Raw genomic sequence first — 17,121 nt, 5'->3', positions numbered from 1 at the left:
CAATGTAATCTGATACTAAAAAAGTAAGTTGTTAATTGTATTATTTTTTAGACAGTATGGAGTAGGATTTTTTAAAAGGCTAGGAGATTCCATTTCAAATACACTTCCAGAACTTTGTATGGCTTCCCATCTTTCTCAGAGACAAAAAGTTACCCAAAGATTTGAAACTGAATATATGGGCCAACGACTCCTATTGTGCAATGACTGATTTTGGTTTGTATCGATACTGAGGCTCATCCGCATTTTTTGAAAACCCACCGGTTCTGTGAATGAAAACCACGGCATCAGGACTAGGCGCTCTATTTCCTGTAGCCGAAACCAGCCACCTACTACAAGAACTGGTAGACAGGACCCGCTTCTCTGTCCCGAGTACTCAGACTAAGCCTGAGCACTGAAAACTGACAACACGATATAGCATGCGATATACCAGTTATCATTGTAAAAAAGGTATTCGTCAGACAGGTGTAAAATTCCGGCTCCTGAGGTAGGAAAGCTCCGTACAGCGAGCTACATTTGGAGAAATCGGTACCTGCAACTGAGACCTGGAGAGGAGTGAGCCTGAGGGATGCCCGAGGTGAGGGGCCGTGCCCAGACCCGGTGACGCCGTGGAAGTCCGCAGCAGCCCCTCATTTGTGCCAGACTGAAGGGAAATGGTGAGACAACTCGATGAGCGCTTTCAGACACGGGATCCCGAAGCAACGCCGTGTGCCTCACTCCGCCTAGGCACTGACTGGCTTGTAGCTGTCACAGATGTGGCAGCAAGAGTCCCTGCGCCCCAACCCGGCGGCTTCACCGGGCGGGCTGTCCCGCCGCTATTGCCTCCCCCTTGCTCTAGCGTCGCGCACGCCGCCCCTCTCCGTCTCCCCCTGCCCAGCCGCTCGGGCGTCCCGGCGGGGGCTGAGCCGCCGCCTTGTCGCTGCTGCCGCCGCCAAGGCCGGTCCGCCCGCCGCCGCCCCTTCCCTTCCCTTCCCTTCCCCCGCCACCGCACATGCCCAGAAGGGCGGGAGCCGCGGCGAGCCCGGGCGCTGCTGTGACAGCGGCGGCGCTTTCCCTTCCGTGGGTGGGTGGGGGCCGCGCCGCGCCCCCCGGCCCGGCCCGGCCCGGCGGAAACACTGCGCCGGCCGCCTGCTCGCCCAGTGCCTTCCCCGCCGCGCCCCGAGCCCGCTGCCGCTGCGGGGTGGGAGGCGGCCATGTCGCTATTGTCTGCGCTGGTGCCCTTGCTCCGGGTGTACTGCATCGGCCTTCGCGTCATCCTGCACCAGCTGCGCCGCCGCTTCCAGCCGCGGTGCGCCCCGGCCTCAGGTGAGCACCGCAGCCGGCGCCGCGGGGCGGGGCGGCTCCGGGCGGGGGGCGGTAGCCCCCGCCGCGGAGAGGGGAAAGTTTGCCGCGCCTCCCCCCACCCACCACGGGCAGGCGGCAGTTCGGGGCCCTGGGGCCGAGACCGCGCGGCCCGGCCGGGAGCGGCCGAACAGGGAAGGGAAGGAGAGAACAGGGCAGGGCAGCCGCGACCTTGGCTGTAGCGTGGGGCGCTCGGGCCGTGCCGCATCCCCCGAAGCGGGGCAGGGGCTAAGGGACCGTGGCGGCCCTGCCACGGGCGCCGCCGCCGGACTCCTCCCCTGCTCCCCTTCGGTGGCCGAGCAGGACCCGCCGAGCTGCCCGCGGGCAGCGGTCCCGGGGGTGCTGCGACTGGCGAGGCGCCCTCCCCGCCCCCGCCGCACCCCGCCCTCGCTGCCGGCGCCAGGCCCCGGCCCCACCGCCCCGTCCGGCCCCCGGGCCGCGGCCGCCCCGGACGCGGGGCGGGGCGGGGCGGGGGGCCGGGCCCGGGACGGGCGCCTGGCTGCACGCCGGCCTGACTTGTGGCCTCGGGAGGCGGTGTGGGGGTTCCGTGGTCCGGGGGTCCCCGCTTCTCTTCCTTTCTCTTTGGCTCTCTGACAGTGTCTCCTGAGACCTCGGCTCAGAGCCGCCCGGGCGCTCCCTCCCTCAGCCCAGGTAGGTGCTTGGAAGGCGGGTAGCGGCGAGCAGCCTCCCCCGGCCCGGGCGCTCCTGCCGCCGCTGCTCGCTGTGCCCCCACCCCACCGGGGCGGCCGGGACCGCCGCTTTTGGCTTCCTTGTCCCGGCTGCTCCAGGAGGGGAACGTACCCGTGCTCCAAAAGCTTAGTATTTGATACCGGCTGACACTCGCTGACAGCCTTTAAGCTGTCAAGTGAGTGACACTTGCAGTTTTTTTCTAAGGGACTTCAGATTTAGCGTTAGTTGAAGAAGTTAGGTTTTTGTGCTTTTCTGATTTGGATCAACAGTGTGTCAAATGCTGACTTAGGAGAAACTTTGAGTTTATTAGATTATTATTATTAAACAATTATCTGCTTGCATTACTCTTGAAGACTAAAATGTTTCTGAGTTTATAAACTTAGAGCAAACTATGAGTTCAGGCAAATGTGTAGATTATCATCAGAGCTGACCATACAGCTGCATTGAAGTCCGTGCCTTTAACTTTCTCTCCTTATCAGCAAGTGAGCCTTTGTGGCCCTGTCGATACTTTTAAGCAAAGGAACTATCAAAAAAGTAATATTGAGAGGGCCTAGTGTTTCAGTAAGGAATTCAGGCAAATGAGGATATTGGTATAGACAATATCTGAAGTACTGGGAAGGAGATAGAACAAGTACCCTGCGCAATAGGAGCTTATTTGTTCATCTTATCACACGTCGCATCCTTGGGTGGTGTTTGTGTGCTTTTTATTCATTCCTGATTCTTCTGCTGGGATTCCCTTCCTCTTTCTCAGAAGGCAGCAATGAAATCCTCAAAGAAACGAGAGGACCCTGGTGACAAAAAGGGCAGATGTGCATACGGTTTGAAGTCATCTGAGCATTTTTCTAGCATTAGTGTTTCTTGGCAGAGGAAATTTGGGTATTTTGCCTAGGGTGTGTAAGACTTTCCAAATCTTTTTTTGAACCACAGAGAAACAGCATGACGAAAATGTGACCCAGTGTTTTGTTGCACTCTGCTCTTTGCTGCTAGTGAAAAAAAAAGCGTTGAATTTGGAAATGCCAGAGGAAGGCAATGAAGATCCAACCCAGGAAATGTCACTTACCTAAGTGGGACCAAGGCAGATTTGACAGATGTGAAAAGTTTTCTTTGAGCCCTAACTTGTGATGTTTTTTTTCCAAGGACAAGTGGTTTCCTCCTCACTAGTTGTTTGCACGCAGTTCCCTCTTGGCAGTTACCTGCTGCCTTGCTTTCACTCGCTGTGTCCAGCCATTGCTTAAAGAACTGCCTCACCTTAACAACTGGAACCTTTTTACCCAGATGAACCTCGTTTCCATAAAGACTTCAAAATAGCGATGTCAGTGTAACAAAAAGAAAAGTGTCGTTAGAACAAGCTTGGATCAGTAAACTACAGTTCCTGTAAGAAAACCCTGAGTACCTTTTTCAGGCCATAATCTAGAAAGGTGTGTATGTTTAAAATTTTCTGTATCTTTTCTAAGGGGTTTCCATAACTCTCACAAGTACAGGAATTTTATTGTCAGGGTGCTTTCCTCGGAAGAGCTTGGAGTGGCATAGGGGAGCTGGGAAGGACCGGACTGGGAGGCAGAGATAGCCATTCCTCTGATCCTCTCTTCCTTGGCCCCAGTTTCCATATCAGAGTTCCCACTCTGTGCAGCAGCACTGCAGATCTCGCTTGGAAGATTTAAAAAAGAGAGCTGTCTGCTGGTTTGTCCTTTAGCTCTGTGGATGAGTGAAAGATTCTGGTCTCAATGCAGCCCTTCTGCCTCTGAATTTTCAAAGAAAAGCTTGCTTTCTTATTCTTGCTGTGAAGAAGGGCTCAGGATTTTAATCCAAATAAACAAAACTGGTTTCACTTTTATTTTTCCTTACCCTAACTTAAGAGTTCCATGCTCTTGGCACATGTGCTTTTAAAAGTGACCCATGTGTTCTTTCACATCCTACTGAAGTTCATCTGCTTTTTATAGATGGAATTCAAGGCATTTTGAGTTTGAGCTCTGAGATCTAGGTTCAGTGCAAAAACCTGGTAATTGTTTTGAGTTGCAAACTGAAAAAATAACATTCTCTATTCAAGTGAATGTCCCCCATGAACACATAGTAGGGAAGTTGACCTGAAATTCTGATATGGAAGCTCAGGGAAGGAAAATTTAGAGCTGAGGCTACAAACAGGGTGTGCAGTCAGCGATTGCTTCGCTAACTAAAATCAACATAGAGGAAAGTGCAGAAATAAAGGGGAACTTAAGTTAAACTTAAAAATACTTCTCCGAGTACTAATTGCATAAACAGTATAACTGCTAATATGTAGTTTTAGTGTTCATTCATTTAAACTATTAATAGTTTTCTTAGAAATTACTGTTTGGACTTCTTTACAGTGCTTAATCTTAGTTAATTGGAGGGAGGAAAAAAGCCCTGCATGACTAAAGTTCTTGATTAAAACAGCTTTTTAAAAACACAAATCTAATCAGTGGATTGATAAAAGATAAACCAATATTAATTATGACACCAGGATATTAGCAGTTGAAATGTGATCACCAAAAGTCATCCTACTGATAAGAAAAATGGTTCATATAATTAAAAACTTCTCAAAGAATTTATTTGGCATCTTGCTTCTGCATTTTGTCTTCTATTGTACATCTTTTATTGAAATTTAGTAGGGGAAACCTAAATCCTGAGTGTTATGTAGTAGTTTTGAAGTCTTTGTAGTTAAATTTGGAACTTGTAATGTGTAGAAAACTGTATCTGAAGAAGGTAGTTATGTGGATTAAGTTAAGGAGATCTTAAAAGTGAAGCCTGTTCTTCTTAGAAGTGGTTGAACTTTCATACATTTTTAAAATTTCCTTAATTTTTAGTTACTCAGTATCCACATTTGTACCAAGTTTCTTTACAGTTAATTGTGAAATGTTGATTTAGGATTATGCATCTCTTAATTTTGATTCATGTTTTGAGGTCTCTTACTTTATATGACTAAAGTGTAGTGGGAGCCTGAGCACTTCCTGCTCAAAGCTTTGTGAGTTCCAGGTAGTAAATCATCCAGAGGTGGGTAAGGAAATGACCAGGTAGAAAGGATTGATGGCAGGCAAAAATGCAGTTACATCAAGCAGTTAAACCCTCTCCCCACGCATGCCCCTAAAAGAGTCATTAAGTTATTTTCAGAATGAGAAATTACTTGCTTTATGGTTGCCCCTCTGGTGACTGAGGCAAAGGTTGTGGGACATGGATACCCATAAGGTGCCATTGCTGTGCATGCACAGGGAGGCAGAGCTAAGGTTGCAGGATGTCTGCACACCCCACGTTTCCTCACATCCCTGTGAGCTTGGTGTCACAATCCAAGTGACTGTCGTGCGGGTTTTGAACCAATTTTCTTTGCAAATAGGGAAACTGAGCCCTGCCTGCAAGGGTAGCACAACTGCCTTCCACAACACAAGCCACCACTAGCATTGATATTTTGGCCCAAGGCCTGCCCTGGAGAGGGATGTGTTTGTGTTAGGAGAATGAGACAGGGAGTCTGAGAGGTGTGAGGAGACAGCACAGCCTGCCCCAAACAGCAGGGATGAGATGCTAGGGCCAGAAAGTCTGGACTCTTCCTCCTCCTGTAGCAGCAGAGTTCGCTGCAAAGCCAGCAGAGGATCCTCTCTGCAAGGTCTTAGAAACTTCTGTCCTGGTACTGGCTGGTGGTGTTGGCCAGCTGTGTGGAGGAGGCAAGGGAAAGAAACAGCAGCATCTCCAAAGGTGCTCTCCGGTGAGAATTCAGGGTTGCTGTTGTTTTTGCCAGGACTAGACTATGAACACTGTTTTTCTGAAAGTGAAGTTTATGTCTTCCTGGAGTAATATGAGAGGTGTGGGGTTTGGGTTTGTGTTCATCATGCTAGTTATGCTGTATAACACTCGATGAGAGGCAGACATAATGAGCAGCTTATATTTGAGCTGTTACTAAAGGCTGTATTATACTGGCATATCCTTAGCTGTGGCAGTACTACTCTAGGCCACTATTGCCAAGTGCCTGATACATCACAAAATGAAAGCAAAGCTGTGACATACATAAGATTGAGGAGTGGGGTGAGTCTGTAACACTCCCATACTCTGAAATAACTTCTACTTTGTCAGTTGATGATGAACTTTTTATGATCCAAGGTGTGTCATACTAATTTTGAACATTAAAGATGCATCAACTCTTTTATTTAAGTGCCTTCCTCCTTACTTTCAGGAATTGCCAGGTAAACTGCAGGGGTAACTGTAAGATTTAGTGAAATGACATGAGCCTCTGTGCTTCCTTGAGACACCATGTCATGGATTGAAATGGAGGAACCTAAAAGCTATGATAATATGTATCAATATGATATGTCACTGCACTATCTGATGGCTTGGCAGGGTTACCTCATTATACATTACACCACTTGGTCTTTCAAAATCATCCGTTTTTGTGGGATTGCATACCTTGGTGCTGTTGATATGCACATGTTTGGAATTAGGCAGCATTACCATGTTGAATCAATAGTTTATCCTGGCAACTTAAAGGCACTGAATGAATCACAGTAGAAGGCATGCTAGTAGGCAGAACTTTGCCCCTCCCTCAGGAAAAAATGCAAAGTGTCTACACCCAGAAGTAAATCTTCAGAACAAATTCAATAAAATGCTTGCCCTGCATCTCTCATTCTGCTTCTAAACAAACAGCTGTGTTTAAATAAGAATGTTTAGTATCAGTTAACCTGTCTTTGGTTTTCCGTTCAAGGTATTTAGAAAATGTTGCAAAATACCAGCTGTAGTTCAGAGAGAAAACTGTCTTTTCTTGTGAATGTTCTCCAACAGCAGAAAGCACCCCAGAGAAGCTTGCACATGTGCTTTTTTAATATTCCCTTGTAGCAATACAGCAATATGAAAAAGTCAGATTGCTTCTTCCTGCCCTAACCAGCCAGTCTTACCACCTGAGGATTTCTGGTCTTGGGCACAGGTGCAGCTCCCAAGCAGCAGAGAAGTAGCAGTGCTGTTGTTTTCAGTCTGATGCTCCTTATGTTCCTCTCCTGTTCCCTTTCTTTCTGTGAAGGAAGCTGCATCTGTGTCTAACTAATGTCTTCCTTCTCCTTCCCAATGCTGGCCAAGGCCCTGGAAAAGGGCTTGTTCCTGTCACAGTGGAGTGGAAGAAATAGAGAAGTGTCAGTCCAGTTGTGCTGTGCTGTGACTTCGCTTTTTGGTGTAGTGAAATCAGCTCTGGTGCCAGCTGCCAGCACTGTTCACAGAGGCACTGTAGGCCTCAAGTAGCACTTGCATGTGACTGCTCAAGAAGTGTTTTCCTGTGCAGATACCAAGGTACAGATTGCCAAGTCTTGCCTTATCACCGCACTCATCTCTAGTGTCATCTCCTCCCAACTTCTATAGCCTTTTGAAGAAAATGCTGCCAAATTTTTTTTCAGCTGATTTGGATAATAACATTTATTAGCGCTTTTCTGTCTGCTTTTCCTGTAATTATTATGTACTGTTATTCCAGGAACCACAAATGTGAGCTACTACTGCAGGAGATGACTTTGATTTCAGAAAGAGAAGGACAGGAAAGGTGTCAGACATGTATTGTTCATCTGCATGTAGATTCAAGCTCCTTTTCCTTTTATTTCAGTCAGAAAACATCTTTGCATTTGAGAGGAGCAGATTATTGCCATAATTTGCATCACAGATTTTTTATTATGATTTTTTTAAAGTGAAAACTGGAACAGTTAGATCAAGCTAACAAAACTTCTTTCAAAATAAACAAACAAGAAAACCTTTGCTCCTTCAGTATCAGGTTTCAGTTGAAATAAATGTTAACAGCAAAGTTCAGTAGCAAGAGGATGTTGGTCTAGTTCTAACTTAAGAGGCAGGAAAATGCTGTAGCAGATGACCAGTTCTTCTGATAGAATTTATCAAGTCAGTGGTGGTACTTGTGCTTTCTCTACCCAGAATTAAGAAATTCCAGAAAAAAATATTTACCCGGGTCTTCTAGCTTAGTTTCACAGCAGAATGGAACATATTAAAACCCCTTGTAGTTTTTGACAATCCAGTGGGCTTCTTATAGGTCACACTTGCTGCAAATTTCATCTTTAAATTTGCAAATGTAATTAGTGAGTAGGATACGTTCACAGAAACTCTGATTTCACATAGTTGAGTGTGGTCAAACTTGTGCTTTCTCATTGTATCTTTATCTTACTGCCTTTATCAGGTACTCATTAATGAGTGAAGGATCAAAAGGTGGGACGGTGGCCAAGAAGCAATGGAGAATAAAAGTTTAGAAGGTTCCCCATCAGACCTAAAGTTAGTGGCTCACCCGAGAGCAAAGAGTAAAGTGTGGAAGTACTTTGGGTTTGATACCAATGCAGAAGGATGCATATTACAGTGGAAGAAGATCTACTGCCGTATTTGCATGGCACAGATTGCCTATTCAGGAAACACGTCCAACCTTTCTTACCACCTTGAGAAAAATCACCCCGATGAATTCTGTGAGTTTGTGAAAAGCAACACTGAGCAAATGAGGGAAGCCTTTGCCACAGCATTTTCAAAAATCAAGCCAGAGTCATCACAGCAGGTTGTTCAAGATAGCCTCATCATGAAGACCTACCAGAACTACGAAAACAAAAAACATCAGGAACTGACATCTGCAGTCATCAGCTTAATTTGTGAGGGCATGTATCCAGCCTCCATCGTCGATGAACCTACCTTCAAGGCCCTCTTGAGAACAGCAGACCCCAGGTATGAACTTCCTAGTCGGAAGTACTTCTGTACAAAAGCAATTCCTGAAAAGTACAGTGCTATTAGAGAAATTGTGCTGAAAGAGCTCACTGAGGTTCTCTGGTGTGGCATATCCACAGACATGTGGAGGAGTGAAAACCAGAACAGGTCGTATGTAACTGTGGCAGTTCACTTTCTCAGCAGCAGTCCTTCCAACTGCCTGGCTGTGAACTCACGGTGTTTGAAAACATTCGAAGTACCAGAGGATAACACTGCAGAGACCATTACACGAGTCCTTTATGAAACATTCATTGAGTGGGGGATCAATACAAAAGTCTTTGGTGCTACAACAGATTACAGTAAAGACATTGTAAAAGCTTGCTCTCTTTTAGATATTCCCGTACAGATGCCTTGTTTGGGGCACACTTTTAACGCAGGAATACAACAAGCTTTTCAGCTCCCCAAACTCTGCAACCTTCTTGCCAGGTGCCGAAAGCTGGTGGAGTATTTTCAGCAGTCTACGGTCGCAATGTACATGCTGAGCGAAAAGCAGAAGCAGCAGAACATTCTCCACTGCATGCTGGTAAGCGACCGTGTTTCCTGGTGGGGAAGCACGCTCGCTATGCTGCAGCGCCTCAAGGAGCAGCAGTTTGTCATTGCGGCTGTTCTCGTGGAGGACAGCAACAACCACCACCTCATGCTGGAATCCAGTGAGTGGAATACAATCGAAGGGCTGGTGGAGCTGCTCCAGCCTTTCAAGCAGGTTGCAGAGATGATGTCTGCTTCAAAGTACCCGACGATAAGTATGGTAAAGCCACTTCTCCACATGCTTCTGAATACCACTCTGAACATCAAAGAGAACGATTTGAAAGAAATCAGCATGGCAAAGGAGGTGATTGCTAAAGAGTTGTCAACCACCTACCAGCACACACCTGAGATAGACATGTTTCTCAATGTTGCAACTTTCTTGGATCCCCGCTACAAGAAACTGCCTTTTCTTTCAGCCTTTGAGAGGCAGCAGGTAGAAAACAGAGTGGTGGAAGAAGCAAAAAGCCTGCTGGAGAAAGTAAAAGAAAATAGTTTTAGAACTGAGGAGAAATTCTTCACTGTTTCAGAAGAGCCCCCTATGAAAAAAATCATCATCTCCTCTACTCCTCCTCCTACCAGTGTCATCAACAACATGCTCGCAGAGATCTTCTGCCAGACAGGAGGCGTGGAAGACCAGGAGGAATGGCACGCTCAGATCGTTGAGGAGTTGAGCAACTTCAAGTCACAAAAAGTCCTTGGTTTGAATGAAGACCCGTTGAAGTGGTGGTCTGACAGACTAGCACTGTTTCCAGTTTTACCAAAGGTTCTTCAAAAATACTGGTGTATTCTGGCCACAAGGGTCTTCCCTGAACGCCTTTTTGGCTCTTCTGCTAATGTTGTGAGTGCAAAGAGAAACCGGTTAGCCCCGGCTCACGTGGATGAGCAGATCTTTTTGTATGAAAACAGTCGCAATGGGTCTGAGGCAGAACCAGAGGACGAAGATGAAGGAGAGTGGGGTTTGGAACAGGAACAGATTTTTAATTTAAATGACTCAGTAAACATAAACAACAGCTTCTTTAATATTCGAGACAGTGGGTTTGTTTAACAGGACTGCTGCGGTACATTTAATGACAAAGAAAAGAGGTATTTGTCTTAAGTTACCAAAAATTCTTCTGTTGTATGCTATGAATGCTGTAAATATTGAACAGTTGTAACAAACTTGATTTAGCTTCCATTGTCTGTGTTTTTCCCACTGTCTTAAAACATGAATGACTTGTGATCAAACAGCACTGAAATGAATGAGGAAATAAATTCTACAAAGACCGTGATTTCTGACTGTGGCCCAGATTTCAGAAAGCACTTATCCATGTGCTTTCTTTCCACTTGTTTCAGTGGGAGACAAATACATGCTTATGTGCTTTCTATCATAAAATTATTTTCCTGAGTTAGGACCTTGAGGAAGTTTTTTAAAATTTATGCCTCCATTTGTAAATCCTGTTTGACTCAGGATGCTAGCTTTAAATTTTGGATTTTAAAATGTTTTTAAAATCCATAGATCTGAGCAGTGAATATTTTTAGACTATATTGTTGCTATGGAATGAAAAAAGATCTTGAGCCTGATTTTCACTACCTCATGTCTTAGGTCTGGTCTATGCTAGTAAAGTTCAGCTGGTATAATTATGTTGGTTAGGGGACTGATGTGTTATTATTTTAACTGATACTGTGCTGGCATAGGCTGTTGTGTGGATGCATTTATACCAGGATAATTTATTTTCCTTTCCAGTGCATTGTAAATGGTATGAACACTTAAACTGGTATTGCTGTGTCCGCATAGTCCAGTTTTACCATTTAACTGCAGCTAAATGGCAAAATTGGGGTTTTTTGTTTGTTTTGCTTTGTGTCTAAGCAAGTCCTGATTGTAGTCTCTTGTGCTTTTGCAAAGTGAGAACCAAGTGTGGGGTCGAGGCAGTGTTGTGTTACCTTCACCTTGTGCTGATGCCATGGCTGATGCCATATGGTGTGTAGCAGGCAAGGCATCAGCTCTTTGGTAAGGGAGGGATGGGGAGAGGGCAGGGAGACATCTGTAGGCTACTGGTCTAATGGTTTATCTGTGTTATAAAATCCTTAACCTCTTCATTTAACGGGGACTTCTTCCAGGGTAGCTTGAAAATTTTGTTGGCAAGAAAAGCAAAATAAAAAGCTTTAATATTATGTAAATATATTTAAAAGAAGGGGACCCCTGAATTTCCTCACATGTATTTAGTGAATCTTTAAAATTGTTTTTTGTTATGTTAGCACTTAAAAACTTTTTTCACCTGTCTCTTTTTAATTCAGTTTGTAGAGTGGACTTCAGTCCTGTCCAGTCTAATGTTTGAGTACTGTTTCTGATTAGTTGTGTATTGTAACTACTCCCTTTGTGGTGTCTCCGAGCATAAGTGTTTTAAGCCCCTTTGAGAAGTTGACAAACAAAAAAAAAGAAACCAACCTGAGGACCCCCCCCCTCCCCAAATCTCTAATGAAATACTGCAGGTCATAAACAGGATCGAGTTCACGCTAGACACAAAATAGGATGCACCAGCTTTTTTTTCTGAGATGCAGTGGAGAACTCTTGGCATTTTCCAGTTACAGTCAAGGTTTGCTTGGGGTTTTATTTCTGTTACTGGTGTCTCACCCCCCCCCCCACCTCGGTGTTAGTCTACAAGTATGTTGAGCAATATCTGTTACTGTTCTGCAGGAAGAAAGTTGGGGTCACAATGACACCTGTGGACATTGGGTGGTAAAAAGAGCACAGACAGCAGCAACATACCAAAAGGGAATGGCAATGGAATTGAATCTATTGCCAAATGGTTTGTTTACGGTTTGGTTTAATAATTTTTGGAAGTTTGAGGCCTCTGTGTTTCTTTGTAGGTGGTGGGAAGGGATGGGTGAGTGAGGAGAAGGGACAGAGGTTAGGCTGAAAGAACAGTGAAGTAAGTACTTGCAACTACATAAACAAAAATGTTTAAGCCTGGGAAAAATGCAGTTAGCAAGTGGTGCAACCTGTGTTTGGCTGTTGGTAAGCCTGGGGTTTCGCTTTCCAGCCCCCTGAAAACTGATTTGCACTTGTACAAAGTACATGCACTGTGCATCCTGTTGAATGTCGCTACTCTCCATGTCCACTGAAGAGGTGTATATGTTTGCCCAAGGCACAAAACGCAGGCTTGGCCTAAAATTCCACAAGTAAGTCTGCTATCTGTGAGGGCAACAAAATCAAATTATGGAAGGGAGTGAGATGCCTGAGCTCCTGTGACACCCCAGCAGTCTGCCAGAAAGAGCTTTTGGTTTTTGCGGTCATCACTTGCAGGAGCTGTTACCACCACTGCAAGCCCTCCCTCCAGGACCTGCACAAATGCTGGTGTGAAGTGTGTGGATCTTGTCTTACATGAGCATAATTTAAAGCTGTACCCTCACAATCAAAGCAAAGCCCAGAGCACCCTTGGTCTGCACTTGGCCTTCCCCTGTTGGCAGCATTGTATCCATCTTCATCTTCCTAGGGCTGAACATAAACAGTGACGCTTACAAGGAGTTTTACTGAGATCAGTGCAATGCACTACTCTCTTCCTTCCAGCTTCTTTTTATTTTTTGGTATCCAAAATAAAATTGTAGTTGGTTCAATTGATGTGTCTCAGCATTCTTTGAAAAAAAGGAGAAGAAAAAGAAAAAAAAAGAGCAAAACCATTGTTAGTCTTACCCATTGTCTGTGAGATTTTTTATTTAATGTTCTAAACCTGGAATATTGTTAAATAAACCAGAAAAATATGTTAGTTACTAGATTATTTGTCTGATGTGTGGTCATATCTACAGCACTTTATGACTTGGAACTCTTCCGCAATAGGGGGAGGTTGTATTCTGAGGATTTAAAGCTATGCATTTATTTTCCTTTTGATCCTGTAAGTTATTTTTTAAAAATGCTGTACAAATCTTTTGGATTAAAAAAAAAATGAGGATGAAAAATGTTGGAAGTTTAGATGGTTTCTCTCACTTAAATATGTGTGGTGTTTTTCATTTATTGACACTATTTTCTGTTGTTTGGTTGGGTGGAGAAGGAATATTGCACAGCTGTTTAAAATATTGCTACAACTTGAGTTAACCCTCATGTTGCTGCTAAGGGTGGGCCCAGAGCAATTTCTTAATAATGCTATTAAGTAAATTTTATGTTTCTTGATAGCTTCTTTGAATACACAGCCTAACATTTCCTTTTCTTTTCAGTACGGCTGAGACATCTTTTTGGAGGGACAATAGTGGAACAAACTTCAGCTTTTGAGTACTTTCATGCTGAAAAAGTGAATTTTTGAATAGGGTCTCAAAGTATGTACTCTGTGTCAAAAGAAGAATTGCCCTTGTCACCAACTATGCATTGCCAATTCAGGATTAAAACTCAGTGGGCTGGGTGAGGTTTCTTGAGGTAACAATATAACTAAACAGAGTTTTGGGTTTCTGACCAACTCTTGCATGAATTTCACCTCCCTCTCTCATCAGGGATTATGAGAAGACAAAAAATCCTGAACCATACTGAAGTTGAAAATGTGAATTTTTTCCAGAAAACAATGTCTGAAGTGCTTTGGTTTAAAGGAGGCCAATAAAGTTCTGTATTATTTGCGGAAAGGATGTATGGTTTTAAGTTTCTATTGCAGCAGTCTTTTAGATTAATTTCAAGCATTTTCTTTAACCAATGTCATGGTGTCTGATCAGCTTTACAGGAGCATTTGTAAGCAGGCAGGAATATTAAAAGTAAAAGAAACACAATTGGTTATTTGTAATATTTTATAGGACTTCTGAAAACTTAAAAGTGACGTGTAGTTCCTGATTTTTGTCCAGCTTAAAAAGAAGGGGCTGCCTGAGGACCTCGTTTCTGAAGGAGGGGAAATGCATGTATGTAAACACCGAAGTAGTGTATTTTATGTACTCCATGACAACTGGATAAAGGAAACTTCATGCTGGAAAAATTACATTTTAGTGTCTGCACACCATCCTCCTTTTGATGGTCTCCAATTCTGAGTGTTCTTCTGAAGATCTGGTGATCCTGGTTCTGGTGGTGTTATCTAGTCTAGACTGTCTTTTTAGCTCTGCTGAAAGGACTCTTGTGATCTCTTTAAGTTTCGTGGCTTTTTTTTTCCCCTTTGGACCAGACTATGTGGTCTGTCTTGCCTTATCTCCTCCAAATTTATGTTCTGCTAAATTCAAAACATTTTTAGGGAACATAGGGATTGGTTTTGCTTTTTTAGTAACATTTGGTGCTGTAGAGAGAATTTGGAGATTCAGCTTCATTTTATGTCTGCCTTAAGAGCACATCAGTAAAGCATGTATTGATACTATTTAAACTGTAATTTCAAAACATCTCTGCAGCTGCAGTTTATAATGCTGTTGTTTTTAAATACAAAAGAATTTCCTTTATATTGAACAATAAAAATCAATTAAATAGATATTTACAGTTGTTGCGGTGCCCCTTCAGTGGCCCTGCAGTTGGTTTAAAATGCCACAACAGAGCTGAGTTTAGCATTAAAAAAGTGGAATAACTAAAAACTGACCATTGTTTATGAGCTTACCATGTGTTTTAAAAACACAGTTGGATTTATATGTTTTTAAAAATTCAAAGGCTGTTGCAGCAAATATTTTCAAATAAGAGTTCCTCAGAACTTGGAATTGTTAAAATATTAAGATTTTTGAGCATTTTTGCTGACATTTCCACACTGTGTGGTATTGATTTCTCTTGCTGCCAGAAGATCACAGAAGTGATGCTGCAATCTGCAGTGCTTTGTAATGATGATCAGACCTAACTTTTTTTCAGAGGTTTTGAAAAGACTATTACCTGCTGCACACGTGTGCTGTTCCTTGCATCACAATTTCCAGTGACTTGAGTTTGCCAAATCTTCTGTCCCTCTCCCGGGTCCTTCCTGCCTGGGCACAATGCTGGTTGGTAGCAGTAGGGAGGCAAACTCCAGCTTCTCTTATAGAGAGACTTCTTTGAGAGCAGATAAAAATCAGTTTAAAAAGAGTTTAAACTAGGTTCTTATTCCAGTCCATGGGGGGTACAGCACCTGTGCCACGGTGTGAAAAGGCAGAGCTGGTGCTTCCTCTCCCTACAGTGTTGTACACTGGGACATGGCTCAATTGGACCAAAATTGCCAGTGTAAGGGGAATATGCTGGGGAATTGAGCTCAGCATAGCTAGGAAACTACACTCAGAGCCAAATGCATAATAAGCATGTCAGGGTAGAAATAATATCTGTGCTGCTTGCCTTAGCTAGGGGGTTAAGGTAAATACTGTAATAAGATACTGGTTTGTGCTCTGGGCTGAAGCTCTGCCTGGGAAATTTTATGATTGATATTCAAATAGCTATGTGTTTAATACTGACATAGAAAAGAGTGTTCTGTGACATTTACATAAATATTTTATATAGACAGTAAAGCTTCCATTCCTATTTGATAGATATTTTGGGGGTAACATTTACAGTGGTTTTCCTGCAATAAATGCCATGGTCAGAAGTAGACCAAGATTCAGCTATCAGAAGCAGTAGGGCAGTCCTGTTTGTAAGTACAAGAGACAGGAGGGGGTACTTTGGAATAAATGGGAAATGTTGTCTTTTTTTAACACTCTTAGGAAGGAAATATTTAAAATGCATCTGTAAAAGTTTGTGATAGCCTTATAATTTAGATATATCTGTAGAGAATTATTCTCTTTGTTTTGCTTAGTGCACTGAAAATATGGCTGTATTTGTCCATAGCTGCATGTGCATGATGTCATGTTCAACAGTGCTTTCCCAAACAATGCAGAATAAGGTTATTTTTAAAAAGGCAGTTTCTTTGATTCCATACAATATTCTGTCTGTTCATTGTCCCCAAATACTTGCAGTTAGAAATGAAAAACTCACTCATTTTTTATTTCTCCAGCGGATACTACTTTGCTTTTAAATTCGAGACATTTTGTGTATCACTGTGTCTACAGACATTGCAATTGAAAGGGTTTCATTCTCTCTTTCTTTTTGCTTTTTTTGTTTGCTTTTTTTCTCATGAGTCATTAGTTAGGTTTACAGTGATAGGAATTTGCAGTCATAACAAGGAAGATGTCAAGTCAGCATCAGGAGACCTCATGCCAGAAACATCCTGTCCCACATTGTGAATGCAGTGCTCTAAGAGAAACCTTCATCTCAAAAACGACCTTCTGATGTGCGTGTGTGAGAGAAAAATGAAGTGTTTTTGCAAGCAATGGACAGTTCTGTATTATGGGTGTTAGTGCAGTTTGGTGTGAGTTTGTGCTCTGGGATGCACTCAGTGGTTTGGCACCAAATAGGTTTCTTGAGCACACAGCAGAACTTATATGAACAGAAGGAATTTAATAACAAATGTGGAAAATGCAATTGCTTTAATAATGGGAACAGAGAGGAAGTGGGTCCATCTAGGGAAAACAGTGAAATTTTATCAGGAGTCTCCAGTTCCTGTCCAGAAATCCTGATAGCGTTTAAGAATGCTAAATGACTAACCTTCCTGTAGTCTGACATTTAAGAATGCTGTAAAACAATTGTTTTACACACTTCTAGGTGTTCGCATGCTGCTGGCAATGAGCTCTGTTAACTTCAAAAAACTCCTGCACTCCCAAATGGCCAGGGAGGAGTTCTCATTAATGAGGTATTGGAAAAGAAGGGAGATTCAAGCTCTTACTGTGACCTGGCCTCCAGCCTGTGGGAGTGTGGGCTGAAGGGACTGTTTCTGGATGATATTTTGACACATTGATCTGCATAGATAAACACTGACATGCAGTCCAAGAACTTGCTACTGATCACAAATCTATCTGGTCCCAAGGGAGTGAGCCCTGTGGTGAGAAAGCCAGTCTTGTCGAGGAGTGGAGCATGTATCCCTTTTG

General features: G+C 43.7%; 2 protein-coding genes across 4 annotated transcripts in view; both read left to right on the top strand.

Annotated features, from left to right (window-relative positions):
• Positions 1-1,006: 1,006 nt before the first annotated feature.
• Positions 1,007-17,121, top strand: part of DHRSX (dehydrogenase/reductase X-linked) — a 162,296-nt gene continuing 146,181 nt past the window's right edge. The window contains exon 1 of the mRNA XM_084226572.1: positions 1,007-1,302. Coding sequence (XP_084082698.1) covers positions 1,191-1,302 — 112 coding nt within the window. The 5' untranslated portion in view covers positions 1,007-1,190. The remainder of the gene's footprint in view (positions 1,303-17,121) is intronic.
• ZBED1 (zinc finger BED-type containing 1) lies at positions 1,862-13,189 on the top strand. 3 transcript variants are annotated; one of them, XM_084226570.1, is made up of 2 exons: positions 1,862-1,989; positions 8,189-13,189. In XM_084226570.1, the coding sequence occupies exon 2, from the start codon at positions 8,240-8,242 to the stop codon at positions 10,325-10,327; it is 2,088 nt and encodes a 695-aa protein (XP_084082696.1). In that variant the 5' UTR covers positions 1,862-1,989; positions 8,189-8,239; the 3' UTR covers positions 10,328-13,189. The 3 variants fall into 3 exon arrangements, with proteins under 3 accessions (XP_084082696.1, XP_084082695.1, XP_084082697.1); XM_084226569.1 differs by lacking the exon at positions 1,862-1,989 and adding an exon at positions 2,681-3,446; XM_084226571.1 differs by lacking the exon at positions 1,862-1,989 and adding an exon at positions 7,519-7,577.

This window comes from Fringilla coelebs (genome assembly GCF_963513975.1).
Source record: "Fringilla coelebs genome assembly, chromosome: 2".
Taxonomy (NCBI): Eukaryota; Metazoa; Chordata; class Aves; order Passeriformes; family Fringillidae; genus Fringilla; species Fringilla coelebs.
Note: the sequence above shows the minus strand (reverse complement) of the source record. Positions and strands in the feature narration are given on the sequence as shown.